General features: G+C 45.8%; 2 protein-coding genes across 6 annotated transcripts in view; one reads left to right on the top strand and one right to left on the bottom strand.

Moving 5' to 3' along the window:
- The window catches only part of Wdr25 (WD repeat domain 25), a 133408-nt gene extending 126846 nt beyond the window's left edge, over positions 1 to 6562 (bottom strand). The window contains exons 1-2 of one of the 3 annotated variants that reach the window (XM_059279904.1): positions 5967 to 6562; positions 994 to 1821 (exon numbers count right to left, since the gene is read on the bottom strand). In XM_059279904.1, coding sequence (XP_059135887.1) covers positions 994 to 1791 — 798 coding nt within the window. In that variant the 5' untranslated portion in view covers positions 1792 to 1821; positions 5967 to 6562. Of the gene's footprint in view, positions 1 to 993; positions 1822 to 2380; positions 2488 to 5957 lie in introns of those variants that run through there. The other 2 variants (XM_059279902.1, XM_059279903.1) reach the window with 2 other exon arrangements.
- Wars1 (tryptophanyl-tRNA synthetase 1) overlaps positions 6088 to 24804 on the top strand; it is a 32023-nt gene continuing 13306 nt past the window's right edge. Inside the window, exons 1-5 of one of the 3 annotated variants that reach the window (XM_059279906.1) lie at positions 6088 to 6213; positions 11711 to 11884; positions 18113 to 18326; positions 20022 to 20130; positions 24417 to 24536. In XM_059279906.1, the coding sequence (XP_059135889.1) occupies positions 11774 to 11884; positions 18113 to 18326; positions 20022 to 20130; positions 24417 to 24536 (554 nt within the window). In that variant the 5' untranslated portion in view covers positions 6088 to 6213; positions 11711 to 11773. Of the gene's footprint in view, positions 6214 to 6844; positions 7083 to 11710; positions 11885 to 18112; positions 18327 to 20021; positions 20131 to 24416; positions 24537 to 24804 lie in introns of those variants that run through there. The other 2 variants (XM_059279907.1, XM_059279908.1) reach the window with 2 other exon arrangements.

Below are 24804 nucleotides of genomic sequence, written 5' to 3'. Positions count from 1 at the left end.
TTTACCTATAGACCAGATTCTCTGGTCCTGAACTTCCAGGGACCTACCAGGCATATGCCACCATGCCAGACTTTTTACTGGATTCTGGGGATCCAAACTCAAGTCTTCCCGATTGCAAGACAAGCACTTTACTAACCAAGCCATCTCCCCAGACTTGTTTGTTTGCTGTTGTTTGATTTAAAAGTCTCCAAAGCTAGCTGGGTGTGGTGAAGCACGCCTTTTAAACACAGCACAGGGGAGGCAGGAGATACCTCTGTGAGTTCAAGGCCAACCTAGTCTACACAGCTAGTTCTAGGACAGCCAAGGGTATCAAAGAAACTGTGTCTCCAAAAAAAAAAACTAATACATAAAGTCTCCAAAGTTAGATTAACAAAACTCAAGGGCTGATCATTCCATACCAGGGTTCAAGGTGAAGCAAGATGAAGCATCACAGCTTATTAGCAAAAGATTAAAAGAAACAATATTCAGTGCTGTGAGCACATGGGGAAATGGGATACTTATACTTGGGTATTCTTGAGTAGGGGGCCATAAACCTTGCAGTTCAGCCTGGACTGCTGCTGTGGAGGACCCTCTATAAATAAATACCAAGTCTGGCAGGGGAATACATAAGTAGCAGCACGCTTACAGCAGCATGGTTCATGGGAATGTGCTACTGAAAGGTGATGAAATGTCCAAAACAGGAAAGGAAATAAACTATGGCATACTTGGGTTAAAATAATGTATCATTATAAAATGAAATAATATGTTTATCATCTGGGCACACCATAATTTATTTAACACTGCGGTGCTATGGCAAGGCAGCTTTGGGAAAGGAAAGGAATGGGGCAGGAAAGACCAAAGATTTGAGCTAAGCCCCAAGAATCCTCTCTCAAAAGTACCAAAGGGGGCTACAGAAACTTCCAAAAGGGAGTATGTAGCCTGTCCCCACCCCACCTGATTCTGTCAGTACAACACCCAGGAAAAGCCACTGCAAGCTGTTCTCCCTCACCTTACCTTGAAGGTTTTATCCATGGAAGTAGAGAGAAGCATGTGGCTCTTACAAAGGACTGGACACCACTGAATAGTGTTGACAGGGCCCCTGTGGCCTCGCAGGTGGAAAAGCACTTTCTTGGGGACCTTAGTCTCTCTGTACTGACTCTTCAAATATGGCTGGATGAACTCAGACACCGTGGGAGCCACAATGAGGGGGGCTGGGGCACACCCTGCAGGAGGTCCCGGAGGCTCTATATCTTTGCCCCCACCAGCTTCGGGATTCAGTGCCTGCAGCTGCCTCAGTCTCTTGGGGGTATAGGGAACCACACAGTCCTCACCCCTTTTCCTCTGAGAAGAGCTGGTAATTCTAGCGGTGCATTCAACTTTGCTTTGAGAATGAGCAGATGACACAAGGGCATCCCAAGCAGGTTTTGCTGGCTTTAAGCAGGCAGCTGCCAGGGGCACATGGCCGGCTGGAGCTCGGCTCATCCACGAAGAAGGGCGAGGAGACTCACTGGTGAGGAACGTGGTATCAGGTTCCTTTGGGGGCCACTGGAGCCTCTGGCTGGGACAAGATCCCGGCAGACTGCTCCAGATCTGAGGCAGTGGCAAATGTTGGTCCTTTGGGTCTTCATGAGGACTGCTCTTTGTGTGTTGTGCCCCCTCTTCTGTCACATGCACTGTACCAGATGCAAAAGCCATCCCAGAAGGTCTGGTCACACCAGAGGCATCATCTATCTGACTTTCAGAGTTCACACTTCTGGCAGGCTCAGTCTCGGTCTCTGAGTCAGAATCATCATATGCCACCAGTGAAGCCATGCAGACACACAAAGGTAGGACTTCCTAGAACTAAACAAGGTCAAGAATCACAACTGTGAATGGGAAAATAGTTCTGTACTTCATAGCAGTAATGTCACCTTGAAAATCTAAGACTTCAAACTCCACTAACACAAACATATGAAAAATAAAGGCTGAATTTTCTTTTTTTTTAAAAAGATTTATTTATTATGTATACAGTGTTCTATCTGCATGTACCCCTACCTGCCAGAAGAGGGCACCAGATCTCACAACAGATGGTTGTGAGCCACCATGTGGTTGCCGGGGAACTGAACTCAGGAGCTCTAGAAGAACAGCCAGTGCTCTTAACCTCTGAGCTATCTCTCCAGTCCTAAAGGCTGAATTTTCAAAAGAGCTAACAGAAAAGATTTCAGATATTTCAACATAAAGAAATGATTTTGGGGTAGGAGAGGTGGCTCAGTGGTTAACAGGATGTACCACTCTTCCAGAGGATCAAAAATAGTTCCATGAGATGCAACACCCTGCTGACCTCCACGACTACCCACACTTACATGTACACACCCACACACCAACATATATGCACACACACAATTAAAAATAGAAAGCATACCTTTTTTAAAAAATTAAAAATTAAAAATAAGTGATGTGGACCAGCAAGATGACTCAAGTGGGTTAAATGTGCTTGCTGCCAAGTCTATAGACCTGAGTTTGATCCCTGGAACCTACATGGTGGAAAGAGAAAATCAACTCATGAAAGCTGTCCTCTGACCTCAACATGTGTTTCTTGATGTGCATGCCATTGCCCAACCGTATAAATAAATAAATGTTAAAGAAAAAAAGTGGGGGGGGGAGGAAGGAAGGAAGGAAGGGAGGGAGGGAGGGAGGGAGGAAGGGAGGAAGGAAGGAAGGAAGGAAGGAAGGAAGGAAGGAAGGGTAGAATGTTAGGGAGATGGCATGGGGAGATGGTATGTTTATCCTAATTTAAACATTACATAATATATAAAAACATAAGTAACTTTTAAAAATAAATGGACTTCCTATTCAGTAGACATACTTACTTAGAACATATAATTTCTTAAATGGAAACCTATGTGGGGCTGGGGAGGAAGCTCCTTGACAGAATACTTGCTAACACATGCAAGGTTCTGGGTTTGCCCCTCAGCACTGCAAAGCAGAAGAGGAGAAAGAAAAAGTAAAGAAAGGGAAGAAGAAGGCAACAACAATGAGCTAGGTATGGTAGCACCCACCTGTGAGCCCAGCACTCATGAAGCTGAGGCAGGAGGATTATGATTTCAAGGCTACCCTGGGATACATAGCAAAATCCTGTCTTTAAAAACAATCAAAGGGAAAAATGAGAGAAAACAAGCTTCTGGAGATGTAGAGCACCTACCTGGCATACCAAAGCCCAGGGTCGGATCCTAAGGCACCAGTCTACCTACCCAAGTGTGTCGAGAGCAATCCTGTTCATGGCATCCAAATTTGTGTCTCACCTCAAGTGCACAGATTCACACCGTAATGAAGTTCCTTTTAAAAATTCTTCCCGGAACTCTGAGCCATCACAAATTGTTATCAGCTAGTTCTCAGTAAGAGGTGTTTTGGTCTAGAATGCAGTATTTTATTATCATAAAGATGCTGTGGGATGGTCTGTATGTCAAATTGCTCTGATTGGTCAATAAATAAAACATTGATTGGCCAGTAGCTAGGCAGGAAGTATAGGCAGGACTAACAGAGAGGAGAAAAGAAAGAACAGGAAGGCAGAAGGAGTCACTGCCAGCCGCTGCCATGACAAGCCGCATGTGAAGATGCCGGTAAGCCACGAGCCATGTGGCAAGGTATAGATTTATAGAAATGGATTAATTTAAGCTGTAAGAACAGTTAGCAAGAAGCCTGCCACGGCCATACAGTTTGTAAGCAATATAAGTCTCTGTGTTTACTTGGTTGGGTCTGAGCGGCTGTGGGACTGGCGGGTGACAAAGATTTGTCCTGACTGTGGGCCAGGCAGGAAAACTCTAGCTACATGAAGAGAACAGCAAGTACAAGCAGGAAGAAAATAGGGGTGCTAAACATATCACAGCCAGCAGAGGGCCTGGTGGGACAGAGTGCAAGCCTATGCCACAGACCAGCTTCCCAAATTAAAAAAAAAAACCGGCCAAGCCTCATGCTTTGGGTTTTATATTTATGCGCACGCGCGCGCGCGCGCGCGCGCGCGTGTGTGTGTGTGTGTGTGTGTGTGTGTGTGTGTATATGCACACCTATGGGAATGTACAAACCTGTGCTGTGTGTGTGTGTGTGTGTGTGTGTGTGTGTATGCACACCTATGGGAATGTACAAACCTGTGCTCCTGCACATAAAAAGGCCAGAACATGGCATCCTGTGTCCTCCTCCATTGTTCTCCATTTATTCATTTGAGGCATGGTCCTCCTGTCATTGACCTCTTAGAGGTTGGGTTACAAGCAAGTGTGTAACGCCTGACTTGTTAACAAGCGTGCTGGGATCCAAACTTTGGTCCTCATGATTTCAAAGTAAATGCTCGTAACAGCTGAGCCTCTCTAGCCCCATACTGTTAAACCAAGATCTCACTATATAAGCCAAGCTGGTCTTAGTCTCAACAATCCTCCTGCCTCAGCCTTCTGAGTGCTGGAATAACAGGCATACATCACAATGCCAGGTCATACACTAGGTTTCAACATCCCACTGAAACCCTTCCACACCTTCCCTCTAATGGCACTATTCATCTAAGAACCCCACTGCCACACAAGTCTGGTCATCATTCAATGCCTATGGTTATTGTTCCCACCAGCAGCTGAATCCAGGCAAGTATCAATGTCCACATTTAAAGTCGTCTTCTAAAAAGGACTTCTAACACTAGCCAGACACCCTCCAACTGAACCAAGAGCAACTGGGGACTAACTACACACAGATGAAACACACTCTGCAAATAATTTAATCTCTACATACTCCGCAGGGATCTGAGGCCAAGCTCCTGGTCCCTACCTGTCAAATGGAATCCATCAGATTCCCACCACTGGATTATATAGTGTTCAGTCACAGGCCCAGGTTTCAAGCCACACAGTTATCTGCAGGGCTGACTCACAAGAGAGGCCTACGGCAGATCGGAGGACTGCGTAGTCCATCAGCTCCACAGGGCATGGGAAATGTCTGAACGATTTTTTCCAGCAAGAGGCTGGACTCCTGATGCACTCCACTACATGTGGATCTCATTCACTCATTCAACAGCTGCAACAATAGACAAAAAAGTAAATGACCTTCACTCAGCACACTCACAAGCCATACGGAGAGAGACAAACACATCCCCGACTCCACAAGTGAGCCAGAGGATGCTATGGCATGTGAACTCAAAAGAAGAAAGGAAGAGAAGAGTAGAGCAGCTGGGCCCAGGACTGCACGTTCTTATGGAGCCAAGACAGGCCTCAGAGAGAATACACCTGTGTGGCAGTCTGGAGAGGCTGAGGGATCCAAGGTGATCACAGTGCTGGGTCTAAACAACAGAACCAATGACGATCAGTAGGAGTCAAGGGTGATTCAAGAAAACATACGTGAAGGGAGACGGCTGAGAGCTAAGGGGAATGCACACAGTTTAGGAGGAAATGGTTGCCATTTTGTACCCAAGTCCAAAAGATGTCATGGGAAGGGGGGGGGGGGGTAAAACCAAGAGGAAGAGGCTAAATGAAGGCAAAGGTAATGAGGCCCGCAGGAAAAAAATTAAAGAGCTAAAGGGGGCACCGACATGTGGGGCAGGGAGTCCTGTGTGTTTTGTTCACTGACCAAGAACCCTCGATCTACCTGTATTTGTAGCCTGAAAGCTGGTGGGGCAGGGTGCTGAGGAAGTTAAGAGAGACGGGATTTTCCTTTTCCACAAACAGTTCCTTGTTACCTACTCTGTGTTTAGCTCTATGTTGGTTCTGATGTGAGCAGAATTTAAAACTCGGATCTTGCCCCGGAGGCCACAGATCCATGAGGGGAAACAAAAAGATACCACACGACACAGATTTTGAAGGATGAAGAGAACTTAGCCAAGCTGTCAACAGTAATGGGTAGAGTTTAGAGCACTCTACGAAGAAATGGGAATAAAAGGAAGGCGAGCGACGCTCTGAACCTGGCGCTATGAAGCGGGAAGCACGCGGCCACCAGGTCCCGGTACCCTCCCGCCCGGGCCCGCGGCTCACCACACATACACACGGAAGCGCTTGGTCCACCCCTACAACGGTCCGGCCTGCACTCGGGCCGCCCAGTCGCGTTCCACCACGACGTTGGGGGCCTCAGCCAATCAGAGACGGGCCATGCCCCGCCCCTGGATGGGCAGCCAATGGTGACATGTCAGGACAGGAAGTTGTTCCGGCCGGATGGGTTTTTCCACGGACGCCCTGGAAGTACCGGTAGCTGAACTAGCGGTGCTGACTGGTGGGGTCCGAACGGGGGCCGGTAAGTGAGAAGAGGGCGGCCGCCGCTCCGGGAGCGAGGTAGGGAGGCCGAGGTGGCACCGGAGCCTTGGGCTGCTGTCCGCGCACTGAGCCCTGAGGACCCGGCTCCGAACCGGGCTTGCTGTTCTCTGGGCACCGGCACTGCAAGGGGCGGGGAGGCTGCGGCGGCGCCGCCCACCCATGCTGTCATCGTTTCCCACCGCCTGGGGCTTTGCCCTGTATGGTCGCCAGCAGTCCCCTCCACGAAGTGTTAGGAAGGTTCCTGGTGCGCATTTCACAGATGAGGAACCCGAGGCAGAAGCAGAGAAGTAACGCTACTTGTCCATGGTTTCAAAGCAAGCTTTTGCTCAACATCAAAAGCCGGCTCTCTCTGACCTATCAGAGTTCCTATCTTTCCCCTGCAGTGCACCGCTTCAGAGCAGGACTGCCTCAGGGAATGTACAGGCTGATCTGTACACTACACACAATAGCAATGATGCTGTGGGTGGGGGGAGGAAGAGGGATGGGGAGGTCACATGGCGGTCAACCTGAAGAAGGGGCGGCTGATGCAATGGCAAGTAGCTTGGGGCTCTTGAGAGTTTGATTGGTCTCAACCTCCTCCTCCCCCCAACCCAACCAGCCACTGGCTGGATTTGCTCATTAAGGAAGCTGGTCAAGTGGCCAAAATGTTCTGAGAACCTGAGTGATTTCTGAGAAATCCCCAAGTAAATGAAACTGAAAGGGTGGGGCAAGGCAGGAAAGAAAGACAATAGACTCTTCTAAAAACAGAAACTGAAAGAAAAGAAGGGGAGAGTATTAAAGACCTCCACCCTGCCTGGGAATTCTCATCTCTGTCCTTTGTGACCAGGGGCCACGGACTCCACAGAAAGGGTATGTATTGCCAACGTAGCTAGGCTTGGAGCTTGTTTGCTATTGTTCTAACAGAAGTTTGTTTTGTTTTTTACCTGCCTTTTCTGAAAGTGCTGAAGACTTTTGAGAAGGACCTGTGTCAGGCTTGGAATGGCGTGCGTTTATTTCATCTAGTAGACCCAAGTTCAGGTGATGACCTGTTTCTGAGGAGTAGATGCAATGGGTGCCCAATGGTCTGTTTACGTTCAGAGCTTGACTTTCATCAGCTTCAGAGCTTTTGGCAGATTTGGCCTCCTTAAATGGTCAGTGGCCATTCACTGGCATTCTTATTGTGACAACCAAGTCTCTAATGTCTGTCTTTGTAAATTGATGGCTTTCTCTTTTAAGGTAGTGTTCACAGGGCCGGGCATGTAGTTCAGTTGTTAGAAGGCCTGCTTGGCATGTTCCCGGCTCTGGGTTCTATCCTCAATGCCTTTATATGGGAAAATAAGCCATCTATCCCAAGTTTAGGAGTATAAAGAACTGTTTGCTCTAAAGAGGTTTTTGTCTTGTAGAAACTTTCCTAGGCTATCCCTTTTTCCAAGCTGCCCCTAGAATCTTGCTGCCCTCTTCCCTCAGGCTGCAGATTCTGTAGATCCTACCTGTGTGGGTTTTGTTATGGACCAAGTTCTCATTCCTTCTGCTCACGCTGTACTGTGCCCACTTTCTTTAAGAGCCCACAGTGTTTGTCCAGAACAATGGCATCTTTCCAAATGAGCCATAGATTTAGTTCTTAGTAGGGGTGGAGGAGCCTTTGTAGGTTTCTTATCGAAGGCCTGCTGTGGTTGCTCTGGATTGGGCAGTTTGACTTTTTACAATCCTGGTACTTTTGTAACAGGATAATAGATCACTTCCTTGTTATAACATCTCTTCTTTCTTCCATATTGTGTTAGTAGTTAGATAAAAGAGCATTTCCTTAACAAAGACACAACTTCTCATCTGGAGTTGAGAAATAAGCCCTTGAGACAGTGATCCTTAACCTTTTGGCATCTCTGGACTCCTTCATAAAGACGTTGAACCAGCCAAGTGGTGGTGGCACATGCCTTTGATCCTAGCACTCAGGAGGCAGAGGCAGGCAGATCTCTGTGAGTTAGTTTGAGGCCAGCCTGATCTACAAAGTGAGTTCCAGGACAGCCAGGGCTGTTACACAGAGAAACCCTGTCTTGAAAAAACAAAAACAAAAAATAAAGACATTGAACCTAGACACTACTTAAACCTGTGTACATCCAATGAATATGCAAATGTTGCTGTACTTTAAGAGGTTCAAGAACTCCAGGCTAAAAAGTTAAGCTCAATTCTAAAAGTTAACAAACAGAAATAAAGGAGGATGGGGAGAGCTCTTCACACAATACAATACACAGGTAAGTGTGTAACTGTTAAATAAGGAAGACGGTAGCTCTGTTTCCCTTGTCTCAATCACTCCTAGAGCATTCACTCAAGAAATTGCCTCTCAGTCTCTTGATCTCCCTCACTCTCCCTCATGTACTCACACACACAAGATTTAAATAGTGACCATGCATGAGTGAATGCCTTGTGATTAGAAGAGCAGAGATATCACCTGTTGTTCCCTTCATCAGATTTCGTTTATGTGCCTCTTCCAAGTCAGAATTCTAATACTTAAAGAGATCGGTGTTCCCCTACAACATGGAGCCTGAGTGCAGGTCCAGTTCCCCTAGCTGATTGCACCAGCTACCAGTCCTGTCGAGGTGGGAAGAGGCTAGCTATCCAGGCTCACTCACTCATTCTCCTTGGCACTTTTTCTAGGAATTGAATGTAATTGTGACCACGACTGATTATAGTCTTTGCAGGGCCCCACATCTGTGGAGGAGCAGGCTAAGCAAAGGGAAGTCCAGGGGTAACCAGGACAGAGCAGATGTTACAGTGGGCAGAGACCCAAACTAGAAGTCTAAGACCTGGAGGAGACCCCAGGTGGTCTTCCTGGCTCTCCCCAGAGCTCAGAGGACATGGCTTAGTGCCAGAGCATTAAACTAGAGGTAGCTTGACTAACTCAACCTTCAACTAGAATAAATACTGGTATTTTCTGTTTGCTGGATTTGGAGGGAGGTGCAGTAGGGTTTTACTTATATAGCCTAAACTAGCCTAAAATTTACCACAGTTTCCCTACTCAGGTAGAATTGGAGGTGTACACCACCATGTCCAGCTAGAACCCACACTTACAAAGATGATGTAAGAGAACAGCCTAGAGGAAAGGTTGAACTTACTGATTTAGGAGAGTCACTCAGCCGATACTAGAAATACATAGTCTTTAAGCTGGTGCACACCCTCACTGTACTAAGGATTCAACTCACTCAGCAGCCCAGGAAGTGCTGTAACAAAGGTAGAACAAGCATGTTCAGGGCCACAGAGTGAGAGTGGCCCCAGGGCTTCAGGGGTTGGGAACAGCTGAAAAGCTGAGGTTGAGTCTCAAAAATCACAGAAGCCAAACCACGGAGGGGGAGACATCCTAGACAGGACGAGCAGCGGTGACTCAGGGCCTGTGACTGGGATGGGCTCTGACCAGAGCCTGACTTAGTCTCTGGATTTGAACCTCAGGCAGATTCTTGAGGCTTCTCTGAGCTAACAGGATGTACAGTTACAGCTTGCTCTTCCAGGACACTGGGAAATTCCAGACTGGATATTGCTTGACCCTTTGTGTCTAGAAGTCATTTTTATTGCATTCATTATTATCTGGCCCAAGCAAGTAGACCCAGAGAAAAGCAGGGCCTGGGAGTTTCTCCTTACTCCCTGGTTCTATGTTCCTCTTCCCTGGGCTACAGGACTTTGCTATCCAAGTCAGTCTTTCATTGAGCTTCCCTTAGGAATCAGATGAGATGATTCCCAATGGCCCCTGTCCCATCCTGGTTTTGGTATTAATGAGTTTATTAACTTGTATGAAGATGGTGGTGTTAAATTTAATAAATAAATAAACACAAACGTCTCCACTGTACATTAACTCTGAGAGGTAGGTAGGTGGAGGACAGTGGCTGAGACTATCCTAGCTTGTCTCAGACATTGCTTCTGTAGCTCTTTCCTCCAGATGAAATCTTCCATCCTACAGGGAAGCTTGTTGTGACACAGGATGTTGGCAGGGAGGTGAAACAACAGTATGTTCTAAGAAGGGGGGTAAAGGTCCTGTCCTGCAGGAGGGAAACTCATTAAACTCAGAAAGTAAACAACTTAATAGCTTCAGGAAATCCCTGAAACTAACCGCAGTCCCTAGGTTCGTCCCCTCCCCCAGGCAGTCGTTTAAGGACTGCTGAGAGAGACTGAGAGGAGCTCTGCTTCCATGAAGAGGCTCGGACCACCTGGGCTGCCAGGCAGCCGTGCAGTGCGCACCAGGTGACTAGCTTCCACCAGCCATCACCTATGCTGCCTTTGGTGGGCCTTGGTGATAGAGCTGCTGTTGAGTCATCCACCCAGCAAAACTCGTTGGGTGGGTGGGATCGGGGGAGGGTGCACACCACTCACTGGTTCACTGCTTTGGACTTTGGTGATATCCTTACTTGGGTCTGTCATCAGAGATGAGGAGACATTTGTTCTTGTCTCCTCAAGACTATTGAGCACACTCCTTGGCAGTCATGAGCTTCCGTGCCCATGAGCTGGGAGGACAGATCTGCCACAGGCTCTGATGGAGTTCAAGTAACTTGGTGCATAGAGGAACTTAGACCAAGGTGCCAGGTCAGGGTTACTGGTCCATCACAGCCTGCAGCTCCTCTCAGGTTTTGGTAAGTCAGGTGAAGCTGAGTTGGGTTGATCTCCCAAGCCCTCACTCCCAAACCCAGGAATAACAAGACTAGATGTGTAGTTGTATCTTGCTTATAGTTTGCAGTGTGTTCCCGCATCACTTTTTTCTCTTTAATTTTTATAACAATCCTTGAGGTAAGTTAAAAGTTCATAGAGTTACCATTTTATAGATAAAGTGACTGGTCCAACAGGGACTCCAGATGGCCCAGTCTCCATCCTGTCCAGTGTCAATAGAAATAATGACTGATAGCACGATGTCTCAGGCACACCTTCCCAGCCTTAAGTAAGGCAGCATGTGGGATGGCTAGGCTCCTGATCCTTACTGATTTAGAACTCAGAGCAGAGAAGACCTTATCCTCCACCTGGACCGTGCTGTGAGAGCACAGCACCGGGTCAGCTGGAGGACATTGTGGAACATTGCTGTGTTCTTTATATCTGCAAAGGCCTGAGAGTTTGTTCTCAAGGCAGTAAAGATAAAGAACAAACAGCAGTTTGCAAAGTGTTTTCTCTGGTGATTGTAGCCTTACTAAAGCGCATTGGTATTCTGAGCAAACATGGGTTCCTCTCCTGGGTGCTAGATGGGAACAAACATCACCATGTGCCAACTTACTGTTTACCTTTGCTGGCCTCAAGTTGGCACCTCCCAGTAATGCATTTAGTTCTCATTGTCCTCATTGATGCTTCTTTTCATGACTCCAACTTTCTCCTTATCTCTTTACATTAATGTTCTGTTACCCAGTTTCTGTTACAGTTCAGCAGTTACCACGTTTTTCTGGAAGAAAAGCTGAGTGCTGGGAAGAAAACTCAGCTGCAGTAATCTGCTCATGGCTCCCTACCCTCAATCCCATTTCATTTTTTCTCCACAGAGTCTTGTCTCAACTACTGAACGCATCTGCTCATTAGCCAGCTGCAGGCCTAGGTCCTAGAAGATGGCGGACACGCCCAGTGGTGAGTCCTGCACCTCTCCACTGGAGCTGTTCAACAGCATAGCTGCTCAAGGGGAACTCGTGAGGTCCCTCAAAGCTGGAAATGCACCAAAAGTAGGTGATTTGTTGGACTCTCCAATGCATGCATCTGCACCTCCGCACCTTCTCAGTTGTCTGGTTATAAAGTCTGTTAAATTCAGTGCCGTTGCTATGCCTATGCTTTAAAACGCTTTGTATTGTAGGGAATTGGTCCCCAGATCCTGGAAGATCCATGATGCCCAAGTCCCTCACATAAAGCAGCATAGGATTCACATATAATCTGCCCTATACTTTAAGCCCCCTTAGGATTGTATGGGTTCTGTATAAGTAGTTGTGAGACTCAATTTTTTTTTCTTTCTTTTCTTTTGCTATACTGTATCTTTTTGGTGTTTCAAGACAAGGTTTCTCTGTGTTGCCCTGGCTGTTCTGGAATTCACTCCGTAGACCAGACTGTCCTCAAACTCACAAGATCTGCCTGCCTCTGCCTCCCAAGTACTGGGATTAAAGGCATTTGCCACCACTACCTGGCTGCTGTACTGTATCTTTAGAGGAATATTAGTTACTTTTCTGTCCGTTACTATGACAAAATGTGGAACAAAAGCAATTTAAGGAAGAGAGCTTATTTTTGGCTCACAGTTTGAGGTTATAGTCCATTGTGGCAGGGAAGTCATAGAATTAGGAGTGTGAGACAGCTGGTCACACTGGAGCAGTGTCAGGAAATGGAAATGAATTTCTGTGCTCCGCTCTCTTTCTCCATGGAACGATGCCACCTGCATTTAGGGTATATTTTCCCACCTTAATTAGCCCTGTCTAGAAACTCCCTCCTAGACATGACCAGGGTATATTTCCTGAGAACTTCTAGATCCTGTGACAATGAAGAAAGTGACAAAGTGAACATCTGTGCATACTCAGTACGGGGAAGAAGTTTTTGTACCTTTAGTTTTGTTTTTGTTTTTTTTTTTATAAAATATTCTTTTTTTTTTAAGATTTATTTATTTATTATGTATACAGAAGAGGGAGCCAGATCTCACTACAGATAGTTGTGAGCCACCGTGTGGGTGCTGGGAATTGAACTCAGGACCTCTGGAAGAGCAGTCGGTGCTCTTAACCTCTGAGCCATCTCTCCAGCCCACCTTTAGTATTTTCTATCCTGTGTTAGCTGAGACCAGGAATACAGGACCCATAGATATGGAGACCCCAACAGCCCACTGCCTTCCAGCCTGTTCTCCCCAGTTCTGCCCATGCACAGATGTTCTCGGTTCTTATACAGGTTTGTACCTCTGCACCTCTGAGCTACATCCTACTGTTTCCTTCCTTTCTTAATTTCAACTCTAGGGCTCTGGCTGTGGCCATAAGGGATTCCTGCTTTCGCACACACCTTCCCATCCCTCGGTCTTCTGGAATATGTTGCAGTTCCAGTTAGGTCATTATTAGTACAGGCATTATTACACTATGTAAACACATAGACAGCTGAACCATCAAGTATAGCATGAGTACTTTCCCTTTCCTTCCCACCATCTGTTTTCTCTGGAGTTAATGTTTGCCTTAATTTCTGTTTGCCTGGCCTTTTCTGTGCTATTCATAATGCAGTTGGCACCACATAACACCGTCCACTCAGAGACACAGGGCTCCAATAGGTTGTGGACATAGTCAGCGTTATGTTTGTGGTGAAGTTAATTTTGTATAGTTGTTGCTTTCATTTCCTGTTTGGGGGCATTGTTTCTGGCCAGTGAGACGTGGCACATGCTAAGGAAGCAGGCTGCTTTTCTCATTACTGTAGCCAAATAGCTGACCTGCAACATCAACTTCAAAAAGGAAGAGTCCATTTGAGGGTCCAGCCCCTTGTGGGGAAGACCTGCAGCAGATACACGTGGCAGGTGGTTATGTAATACTGCAGTCAGGGAGCAGAGAGAGATGAATGCTGGCTCTCTGCTTGCTTTATCCTTCTTCTGTCTGAGACCCCAGCCAATGGGATGATACTACCCATATTCTAGATGGGTCTTCTGTCATCTATTAAACCACTGTGGAAACATCTTCACAGACACACCCAGAGGTGTCATCTGGGTGATTTCCAAGTCCAGTCAATGTGAGGATGAGTATTAAGCATCACAACCTCAAGGCCAGACATCCAGGCCTGGTTTATGCATTCAGTATATTCTTTATCCTTAAGCTTGTATGTCTATTTACTAAATAACAGCAAAATTTGTGCCATATTATCTTGGCAGAAACTCCCTCTACCCCATGTTTACTCAGTCTCTTGATTGCATCAAAATGTCATATCAATTAGTGAGCCATCTAAATTTGTGCACTGATGGTGTTTATGCTTAATGACACATTCCTCAGACTCTGTCCCCAACATTAAGTATTACATGGCTGCCATGGCTCCGCCCTGGTTGCATCTCAACACACAGCAGCTACTGTATAAAGACAATTCCTTTGGCATCTTGTAAGACCTGTGCCAGTTTCCCTTTGGATTAGTGGGTCTTCATCTGTTGTCATCTTCTCTGCTTTACTCTCTTTGGGTAGAATAAGTCTTCTAATTGTTCAGGAAAAGTCTTGCAAAGGAACCAACCTTGAGCGGTGCGCGCCTGAAAATGTATTTACCTCCCCTATGGTTTGATTGATAGCTAAGCTGGGCATGGAGTTCTGAGATGGAAGCAACTTTTGCTTAGAATTCTGTTATTTGTTTCATTTTGTCCAACACAGTGTCTCATATAGCCCAGCCTGGCCTCAACCTGCTCTAGGCAAGGATAACCATGAACTTCTGATCTTCCTGCCTCTGCCTCCTGGTTGCTGACATTAGAGTGATGGGAAACCACACCCAGCCTCCCTTGGAAGGCTGTCACTGCCTCGATCACCATTGTTTGTCGGTGCCTTTTGTCCATCCTCTCAAGGGGCATCAGGACCCTTTTCATTCCAGTGCTCTGACGTTCCTAGGACAGGACCAATGCTCTTTGCAAACTTTAATTCTCAGAAGTCATATTGTTTCTTTGATCTCTTTGGTGCTCTGTCTTTTCTGTTTTTAAGTCAGAAAATGCTCGTCTAGTTTTCTTAGTTTTTGCCTGCTACTTTCCATTTCTCCCTGTTCTTTCAGGGCTATTTCCTCCCTCAGCCTCCTACTGTCTTCCATTTCTGCTGTCCTGTTAAACTCCCAAGCACCCCTGTAGGCATGCTCCTTAGTTCACTGAGCTACTGATGGTAGTTTCCTGGTGCTCTCTGTTCCCTTGAGGCTCCCAATGTCTCCGTCTGTGTGTTTTTCCCCTCCCTTTCATATCACAAGCATCTCAGATGTGTGCCATCTCTTGCCCATCCACTCAAGGCCTTGAAGGTAACTGTCAGCTGTCAGTCGGTGACAGTGTGAGGAGACATTATCTGTACATGGCCCCTTTCCCGGATAGCATCAGGTTTGGTTTGGTTAGGGAATCTTTGGGTTCAGAGTCTTAACCTCTTTCCTTAGAAACCAGCTTCTCTATGATCTGCTCTCAGGGGAATGACTGCCCCATCCTCCACTAAATGGGACACAAGTCTGGTTGTCTCGGGCTGTTCTGGGTGTGCATCTCTGCCCACTGCTGTGTACAGCACTCTCTGATATATATGCCACTGTCTTTTTCCCATGGAAACCTCTGGATAGAGTGAGGCCCAGGCATGAGCTGAACAACTGCTTCCTGAACAGGCCTGAGCCCACTGCCCACTCCTTCACGATGCCTTGGTCTCTCTGGTAGTCCACGGTGTAAGGTGGGGTCAGTACCCATCTCCCAGCAGTTCTTAGCATTTGTTTTTCTCGTGTGCTCAGTCTGTCAGTTACCCCTGAATATTGCACCTTCTGGGTTTTGTTGCTGCCACCCTCCTCATGTTTTCTGTGTCCTTTGGGACTGTGCCTTTTTTAAGGATTTTGATGGCATAGTAGGTTTCAGGAGCATAGTCAGTCTGCATGTGTGATGGCCGCAAAGGCACTTCATGATCTCGGGGTACCTCCACTCTTGGGTCTCCGTGGCTCCCTTCTCCTCTTATGCTTTCCACTCAGCTATCTTCTTCTCAGAAAGCTGTGTCTGTGTTACCAGATGGTGCTGCTGTCCACCCCATATTCAGTCCAGTGCTTTCGTGGGTCATTGATCCAAGTAAACCATTACAGTTAAAAAAAAAAAAAAAAGGTAAAGAAAGAAAATTATTTCCAAAAACCTGATTATCCACAAAGACCTTTACTCACTGGGTGGGCTCAATGAATTGGGCTAAATGGTCTTGAGGCAAAAACCTGAAGTAAATAAAAAACCTAAGGATTGATCATTTCTCCTGTGAACCTACTTTGGAAGGTTAGCAGTGGTATATTTGTCAGTTTAACCTTAAATTTGAGTAACACATTTAGGAATGTTTATAATTAGTACTACTTCCCCCCACCACCACCACCCTCATTCTGAGACAGTCTCACTGTGTAGCCCTGGCTAGTCTGGAACTCAGAGATTCACATGCCTCTGTCTCCTGAGTGTAGCACCACTAGAACACTGGCTTTTTAGTGGAGTCTCTGTGTTCTGGCCAACACTACACAAAAGTAGGAAGCCAAGCAGGTCTGGTCTGTTCATCACTTTTTTTCAGGACTGACTAGGGACAGGGTTAAATGTTTCCTTTTTCCAGAGCCTTCTAGTAGCAAGCAGAATCAGACCAGATAGAGTATAAATTGTCAACAGTCGGTGATTAAAAGATACTGACTGCTGTGTACTTCAGGGCAAGGCAGGTCTTCCCACAGATAATTCTGCAGATTGAACTTGTTAAACATTGTTTTTATTTCAAGTGCTGAGCCCTGGACTACAGAGATAGCAGGACAGCTACCCAGTGAAGGCATCTTCTCTATTTTGTGAGCTGTAAACATGGGGTTATTGACTTCATGAGACAAACTCATTCTGATAACAAACGCCAGAGAATTTTATTGTTTGAACTGATCACTACAGAATCCTAGCACTCTTTGGCCAGGATGCCCAGTGAACAGCTCTCTAAATGAGGTTGGGGTCATAGTAGTTCTTCCTCAGGAAGCCCAGTTTATAGTACATGGTGCATAAATTCTAAGTGAAAATATTTATGTTGCCCTAGGCAAACAAATTAGACTCTGTAGTCTTTGTGGTCTAATCCAGCTATGCCAATTACCAGTCTAGAGCTTTAGGGCACAGCATGATTTGATCGCCTTAATTAGGCCTGCTCTTTTAAGCTTATGGGGTGGCCATTGTGAGCTCCTAGAAGAAAGGGGTCTTCAATAAGTTTCCAGAGTGAGCAAGGATACAGCTTATATTTGCTGCTGCTGCTGTTTCATCATCATTATTATTATTATTATTATTATTATTATTATTATTATTATTATTTTGGAGCCTGTCCTGGAACTCTCTGTAGACCAGGCTGGCCTCGAACTATTATTATTATTTTTAAAGTAAAGTCTTGTGTACCCAAACTGGCCTCCAACTTTCTATATAGCCAGGAATGACCTAGAACTGATCCTCCTGCCTTCACTTGCCAAGTGCTGGACTTGCAGAAATAATAGGTACGTAGACACTAGAAATAGCTTGGTAACTGGCTAGAAAGATGGCTCAGCAGTTAGGAGCATTTGCTGCTCTTGCATAGGAACTAACTAGATTTGGTTCTCAGCATCCACATGGCAACTCACAAAGGTAACTCCAATGCTAGGAGACCCAGTGCCGCCTTCTGGCCTCCACGGGCACATATGGTATGCATACATACATAGAGGCAAATAATCATGCACATCAAATAAAAGTAAATCTTAGAAATAGCTTCATAAGATTGCATCACTTAGTGGTGTACCTGTTGCTGAGCATTCCTGGGGGCCTACGTCTTTCCTCACTTTTATCTGCTTTCATGGCATGTCTTTGAGTTGCCATCACAACTCCTATGGCATCTTTGGTTGTGTCTGTAAATCTCATCCTAACTCTGAGCTCCATTAAAGGATCTGTTGCACATGTACCCTGCCATCAGCATTGTTTAAGAAGCCTTAGCATATCATAAACAGTAGTGCACTCTGTGTCACTGCTACTAACCCATGTGGTTTGGGTCATAATCTGTAGCACTGGAATATCAAATAAAGGTAAAATACACCTGAGCCCAGCTTTTTGTCTGTTCAGGACAAATCCCCAGCTCTCAAACTCCTCAGCAGGCACAGGACAGCTTCAGTGATAACCACTTGTCAAGGTTGTAGAGCTTCAAGGACATGTGTGAAAGGTCTCAGCACAATGCCTGAGACCTAACTGGTATTCTGCAGATGTTAGCTTTGTCAACATTTTGAGCAGTCACCATTTATCCCTTTAGGATGAGATTGATTCTGCAGTAAAGATGTTGTTGTCATTAAAAATGAGCTATAAAGCCGCCATGGGGGAGGATTACAAGGCCGACTGCCCTCCAGGGAACCCAACAGCTGGGAGTAATAGCAATCCAGATGCCACAAAAGCCAGCGAGGATTTTGTGGACCCATGGACAGTACGGACAAGCAGTGCAAAAGGCATCGACTATGACAAGCTCATTGGTAAGTCCTCACCTTCTTCACAGCATCACAATGTTTGGTGGGGACCCCATGTCAATCCCATTGGTGTTTCTGTGTGTACTTTTGTGCGAGCACTTTTGTACACTTTTTAATTGGCACAGTAATTGTATATATTCTTAGAACAAAATGATTGTCCATACATGCATACCCTGGGTAATGACAAAATCAAGATATTTAACATGTTTATCACCGACATTTTTATTTCTTTGTGGCGGGAGCATTCACTGTCCTCTCTGGTATTATTATGAAATACGAAGTACATTATTGTTGGTGGCGTCACCCTGTGGGTGACCCATCAGAACTTACTCCTCTAACCTCACTGTGACGAGCCTCTCTCCATTCTCTCTTCCCTGCCTTGTACTCTCCCTGAGATCTCACACAAGATGAGATCCTGTAGTATTTGAACTTCTGTGCATTACTGATCTGGCTTGTCCTTGGGGCTTACCTCTGTTGTAGATAACAGGATTCCATTTCCTTTCATAGCTGTGTTGTACTCTGGTGTGTGTGTGTAAATGTCACATTTTCTTTGTCCATTCAGAAACACAAAGGGAGATTTCATCTTGTGAGTAGTGCTGGAATCAACAGAAATTCAGATATGCTTTAAACATAACTGATTTCAGTATCTTTGGACATATATGATATTTTTAAATTCTGAATAATTCCTAAGTAAAAAGTTTCAATATCGCCGGGCGGTGGTGGCGCACGCCTTTAATCCCAGCACTCGGGAGGCAGAGCCAGGCGGATCTCTGTGAGTTCGAGGCCAGCCTGGGCTACCAAGTGAGTCCCAGGAAAGGCGCAAAGCTACACAGAGAAACCCTGTCTCGAAAAACCAAAAAAAAAAAAAAAAAAAAAAAGTTTCAATATCAAGAAACAAGTAGATCTTAAAACTCTTTGGTTGTATGTTATAGTCCCAAAGGATTATTTTAAAATTAGATAACAAAGAACCAGGTGTGGTGGTTCATACTCGTTACCCTGCAAAAGGATCAGAAGTTTGAAATCATCCTCAGCCATATATTAAGTTCAGTGACAGCCTGGGACACATAGATTGTGCCTCATGAGAGCCACATTTTAAGTTATATGAAATGGCATAAGCATCCTGGTAGGTTTTCCTGGTTTGGGGTAGTTCGGAAATTTAGAAAGCTCTAGTGTGGTGGGCATGTTTGCTAGCAAGGTCTCACCATCACACCCTTCCTCCAAGGCACTTCCTGTCCACTTGATGTCATTGATAATTGTCAAGGAAGAAACGACTGAAATGTTTATGTCTGCATCAAAGCTACTTCCATAACTTAAAACATAAACTGTTGCTGAGGGGAAAGTCTATTCAGGACCAACATGAATCTAGGTCAGCAGTTGGAGAAACGTGGAAGTTGTGGTTGTTGTTGGTGAATGTAAGCTATACCTTAATGTGCATGTGTGCATCAGAACTGGCAGCCAGACGGTGATTCTGGGTGTGTTCCCATCACAGTCTAGACTCAGGCAAACAGCACTGTGGCATATGGTGTGTCCCTGTTTTGCTGATTGGGGTCTCAGCTGTTTTGATACAAAGGTCCTTTCACTTTGTGTGAGGGGAAGCATCACAGCCCAGAGCCTAAAGAGATTTAGGTCTTTTGGACAGGTTACTAAGTCTTCTGGCATCTAAGGAAGTCATCCCTTCTGTTTCCTGGTGTTTTTTTGCAGTTCAATTTGGAAGCAGCAAAATTGACAAAGAGCTGATAAACCGAATAGAGAAAGCCACTGGCCAGAGACCACACCGCTTCCTGCGCAGAGGCATCTTCTTTTCCCACAGGTCAGTGCCCTTCCTCTGCTCTGGGTTCACAGAATTGGGAGGTGCTGGGGAGGCCTGGTACCCTGTGCAAAATGAGACTACTATAGTGTTTACTGTGGAATCACCTGGTGCTTTCACTGGAAATCTTCAGCTTGTTCCTTTGTAAATGACCCACCTCACAAGGTGGAGGTCAGTTCTTTGCAGGTGAAATGCAGTCATGTTACATGCTGTGAGTTGTTAAAGGGCATGAAAGCAAGAGACTATCAGGTCCAACTTGAGTGCTCCCCACACAGTAAGCTGTAGGCTTCCTGAAGTTACCTACCTTCTTCCTCCCGCTCATGAACGTCAAGAGACGTTTACAGCAGAACCCTTGGGACAGAGTATCCCTGCCTTGGGCCATAAATTCCTTGCAGATAACATCAAGAATGGGCGAGTCCAGAAGACTTCTTGCCTCTCCCATTCCAAATATTGCTTTTCCTCTTCATGGAACTGACGACCTGAGGTCAGGGTGTTCTGTTCTACTCACACTTCAAGAAGCACCCAGGAAAGAACACTTCTGCCCAAACATTTCACATCATGTCTACAGAGAGCTCTGGGCCCTGCTCAACCCACATCCTGGACAAAATATAATCAATATTTTTCTTAATGGAAATTGAAATCAGGGTCAGTGATATGAGTCAGCGGGTAAAGGTGCCCACTGCCAAGCCCGACAACCTGAGTTCCATTCCCAGGATCCATATGGTAGAAGGAGAGAACAGATTCCCACAGAATATCCTATGACATTCACATACACTCCATGGCATGAGTACACACACAGAAAGACACACAAAGAAATCAATAAAATGTAATTTAAAAAGTTGAGGCCAGTGTGGTAGCACACACCCTTAATTCCAGCACTTGGGAGGCAGAGGCAGGGGTTCTCTGTGAGTCTGAGGCCAGCCTGGTCTATATAGAGTTTCAGGAAAGCTGGGGCTACATAGCGAAACCCTTGGGGGTGGGGACGGCATTGAGGGCTGGCTAGATGGCTCAGCAGGGAAAGGCACCTGCTTCTAAACTTAACCTGAGTTCAGTCTCCAGGTCTCACATGGTGTGAGGAAAGAACTAATTCCCAAAAGTTGTTCTCTGACCTCCACACATGCAAGAACACACATACACATACACAACACAAAAAAGAAAGAAATTTAATAAAAATTGTTGTGAAGAGATTTAATTGGTGTATCATAGAATTCAGCTCTTTAGTTACGCTATTCAGTGGTTTAGTGTATTTGCAAAGTTGTATAACCATTGCAACAATCTAATTACAGAGCTTCTTACTACCCAACAGAGAAACCTCCCTGTCAGCAGTCACTTCCAGAACTGGGTGGTGGATAGACTTGTAGTTCTAGCGTTAAGGAGGTGGAAGCAGGGGAATCAGAAGTTCAGGGTCATCCTTGACTGCATAGCCTATTCAAGGCTAGCCTGGGAAACTTGAGGATCCTATCTCTGAAATAGATAGAAAGCAAATCTAACAAATTCTGAGTTAAAAATATGAGTCTTCCAACTCCATCCTTTTTCAAGATTACTTTTATATTCTTGGCTCCTTGTACTTCAATGTGAGTTTTAAAATCAGCCTTTTCTTTTCTACAAGAAAAGCCTCTGGGGTTTTAATAGAGGTTTGTCAATGCAAAAACATAGCTCTCACCCCCTCAGTGAATAAGATATGGGTGTTGTAGCCCAGAGACAGATTCATTTCCCAAACGCCGTGTCCAGTGTGGTAACAACTTAACAAAACTCCTCTATTCAGAACAAAACGAAGACAACAGGTCAGCATCTGTAGTAGGCCTGAGGTGCTATTCCTAGCTTTTGGGTTGGTGGCAGCTTTAGTGGTCTCTTAGTACATTCCAAGGCTGTCAGGTCACACACTAAGGTGGGCAGTGACTGGCTATTGAGGAAGCTGCCATGGCCCATCCCTATAATCCACCTTTTGCACCCCTGAGCCTGGCTAACCTCCAGAGTCTTGAGCACAGGTGGATTTTTCTCCTGGGACTTCAGTGTACACACTATTCCAGATCTGTTGGCCAGTTTGGTGAACATTATGAGCTTACAATACTGTTGTAAGTTTTGGGGTTTTAGTTTGTTTTTTTGTTTGTTTGGTTTTGTTTTTTTTTTTTTTTTTTTTTTTTTGAGGCAGAATCTCACTGTACAGCCCTAGCCGGTCTGGAACTGTTGTTGTTTATTCTAAGGCAGAGTCTGAGTTTTCTGGGCTGGCCTGCAGCTCACAGTCCTGCCTCGGGCTCCCAAGTGTTAGGAATGCAGGCCCACACCGTCATACCCAGATTCCCAAACTCTTCTCTTGTGGGAGTTCTCCAGTTGTTGTGCAAGCACTGTGGAGATGGTCTGCTTGCTCTTTTTTTTTTTTTTTTAATTTATTATTGTGTGGGTGTGTGTGAAAATGTAGGCATTGCATGTGAGTGTCATAGGACAGCTCACAAGGTTTGGTTCTCTTCCTCTACCATGTGGGTCCCAAGAGCCAAACTGCAGTCATGAAGCTTGGGAGCAAGCCTCTCTGCCTACTGAGCCATCTCACCATGTTGTTGGTCTTAAAGCTCCTAACCTCTTCCATTTCTCACTGCCCCTGGGACCGTTTTCCTCAGTGTAATAGCTCAGGGAAAGCATTTACACATCCTGAAGTTTGACAGAACCCACTACCTAATGTTACTATGAGCCTAGGGGTGAAGTGACATCTGTAAGCTCATCTCTAACAAGGCCCTTTGGGAAGGGTATGCATCAGATGGGCCTTGGCCTAGGGCCTGGCCTAGTGAGCTCTCAGATGTGGGCTGTGACCACATGAAAAGCAACTCATGGGATAGATTTTCTCTCTTCCATGTGCCCATTAAAAGTTAATTGGGTATAGCCAGGTGGTGGTGGCACACGCCTTTAATTCCAGCACTTGGGAGGCAGAGACAGGCAATCTCTGTGAGTTCAAGGCCAACCTGGTCTACAGAGCGAGTTGCAGGACAGCCAGGGCTGTTACACAGAGAAACCCTGTCTTCCAAAACCAAAAAAAAAAAGAAAGAAAGAAAGAAAGAAAGAAAGAAAGAAAGAAAGAAAGAAAGAAAGAAGGAAGGAAGAAAACCACAAATTCCAGGCTAGGGGGACAGGACGGTTTAGTAGATAAATACTTGCCTTGCAAGCCTGAGGACCTGAGTTCAATCTCCTGAACTATATATATATAACAAACAAGAGGTATGATGATGTGTTTGTAATACCAGTGCTTGGGAGACAGAAAGGCAGGTCCCTGGAGCTCACTCAGCCAGCCTAGCCTACTTGGTGAGCCCCAGATCCGATTAAGAGACCTTGTCTCAAAAGTAGCCCCTGAGAAACAATACCTGAAGTTATCCTGACCCCCTACCCAAACACACACAGTCAGTCGGCTCCTCTCCCCCTCTCTCTCTCTCTCTCTCTCTCTCTCTCTCTCTCTCTCTCTCTCTCTCTTTCTCTCTAATCTTAAACACTACCTCAGATCTTAGCACCTGAAATCAGAAGCAGGCCTACAGCTGATGCTGACCACAGCCCTCAAGGAGGGGCCTCCCCAGCACTGATGGTGTCCGCATGCTGGGGAAGGAAGGTTGACTCTGGAATGGTTCTCAGTGAAAGACCCAAGGCCCAAGCTGGCCTGGGTTGCCAAGTCAGCTCTTCAGCTGGGACCTTTATCCTGAACCACTAGACCCTACCTTTCTGTCCTCCCCAAGCTAGGCCTGCATGGAACCCTGAGATTTTCCTAGGCTCGGTCTCTACAATCTCAGGACTGGTGGGTTCTAAAGAGGTGTGTGGTACTGTTCGAGTGTCCGGTCCCCAAGGGTTGTGGAAAGCACTAAGTGCATTTGCTTTGATCGTTGGAGGCATCCCAAAAGCTACCAGTGGCATATTCATGCTTATCTTTTAAAATGTTGGTCTGGAGACAGGATCTCACTTTGTGGCACTGAGTGTCCTGGAGCTCACTGTGTAGACCAGGCTGTCCTCAAATTCACAGAGATCTGCCTGCCTCTGCCTCCTGAATGCTAGGATTAAAGGTGTGGGCTGTCACATCTGGCCCAGATTTTAAACCTCTAATTCCTAACTTACATGGCTTGGCTTCCAAAAGAATTATTCACAGGAATCCTCTCAGAGTTAGTCGCCTGTCCTCATGTTTCCAGCACCAAAGAGATCAAATTCTGATTATCGTCTATGTTATTTATCTGTCTTTACTTTTCACTTCCAAATGAGCTTTAGTACTTTGGTACTTTTTCCAGAAAATGACACTATTTCTTTTCTCTCTTTTTCTTTAGAGATATGAATCAAGTTCTTGATGCCTATGAAAATAAGAAGCCATTTTATCTATACACAGGCAGGGGCCCCTCCTCCGAAGCAATGCATCTGGGTCATCTCGTCCCATTTATTTTCACAAAGTAAGTATTGCTCATGTGACTTGTCCCTTCCCTAGTGAAGCAAGAATGGAGCTTATAGAGCATCTTGGAAGACAAGGCTGCTGCCTGTTGACTGCGCTACAGGACTAGGCCCTTGCCGCCTGTTCATTCCGTTTGCACCTGGGCTCACTCCAGAAAGCCAGGTGTGATGGGGGACACCACCGTGGAGTCAACCAAACTGGCTCCACTCCTCTTCCTGTTCCTTGTCCTTGTCACTATAGGCCCACTCTAGTCCAAACCTCATGTCCAT

Source organism: Peromyscus eremicus, chromosome 14, assembly GCF_949786415.1.
Source record: "Peromyscus eremicus chromosome 14, PerEre_H2_v1, whole genome shotgun sequence".
Lineage (NCBI taxonomy): Eukaryota > Metazoa > Chordata > Mammalia > Rodentia > Cricetidae > Peromyscus > Peromyscus eremicus.
Note: the sequence above shows the minus strand (reverse complement) of the source record. Positions and strands in the feature narration are given on the sequence as shown.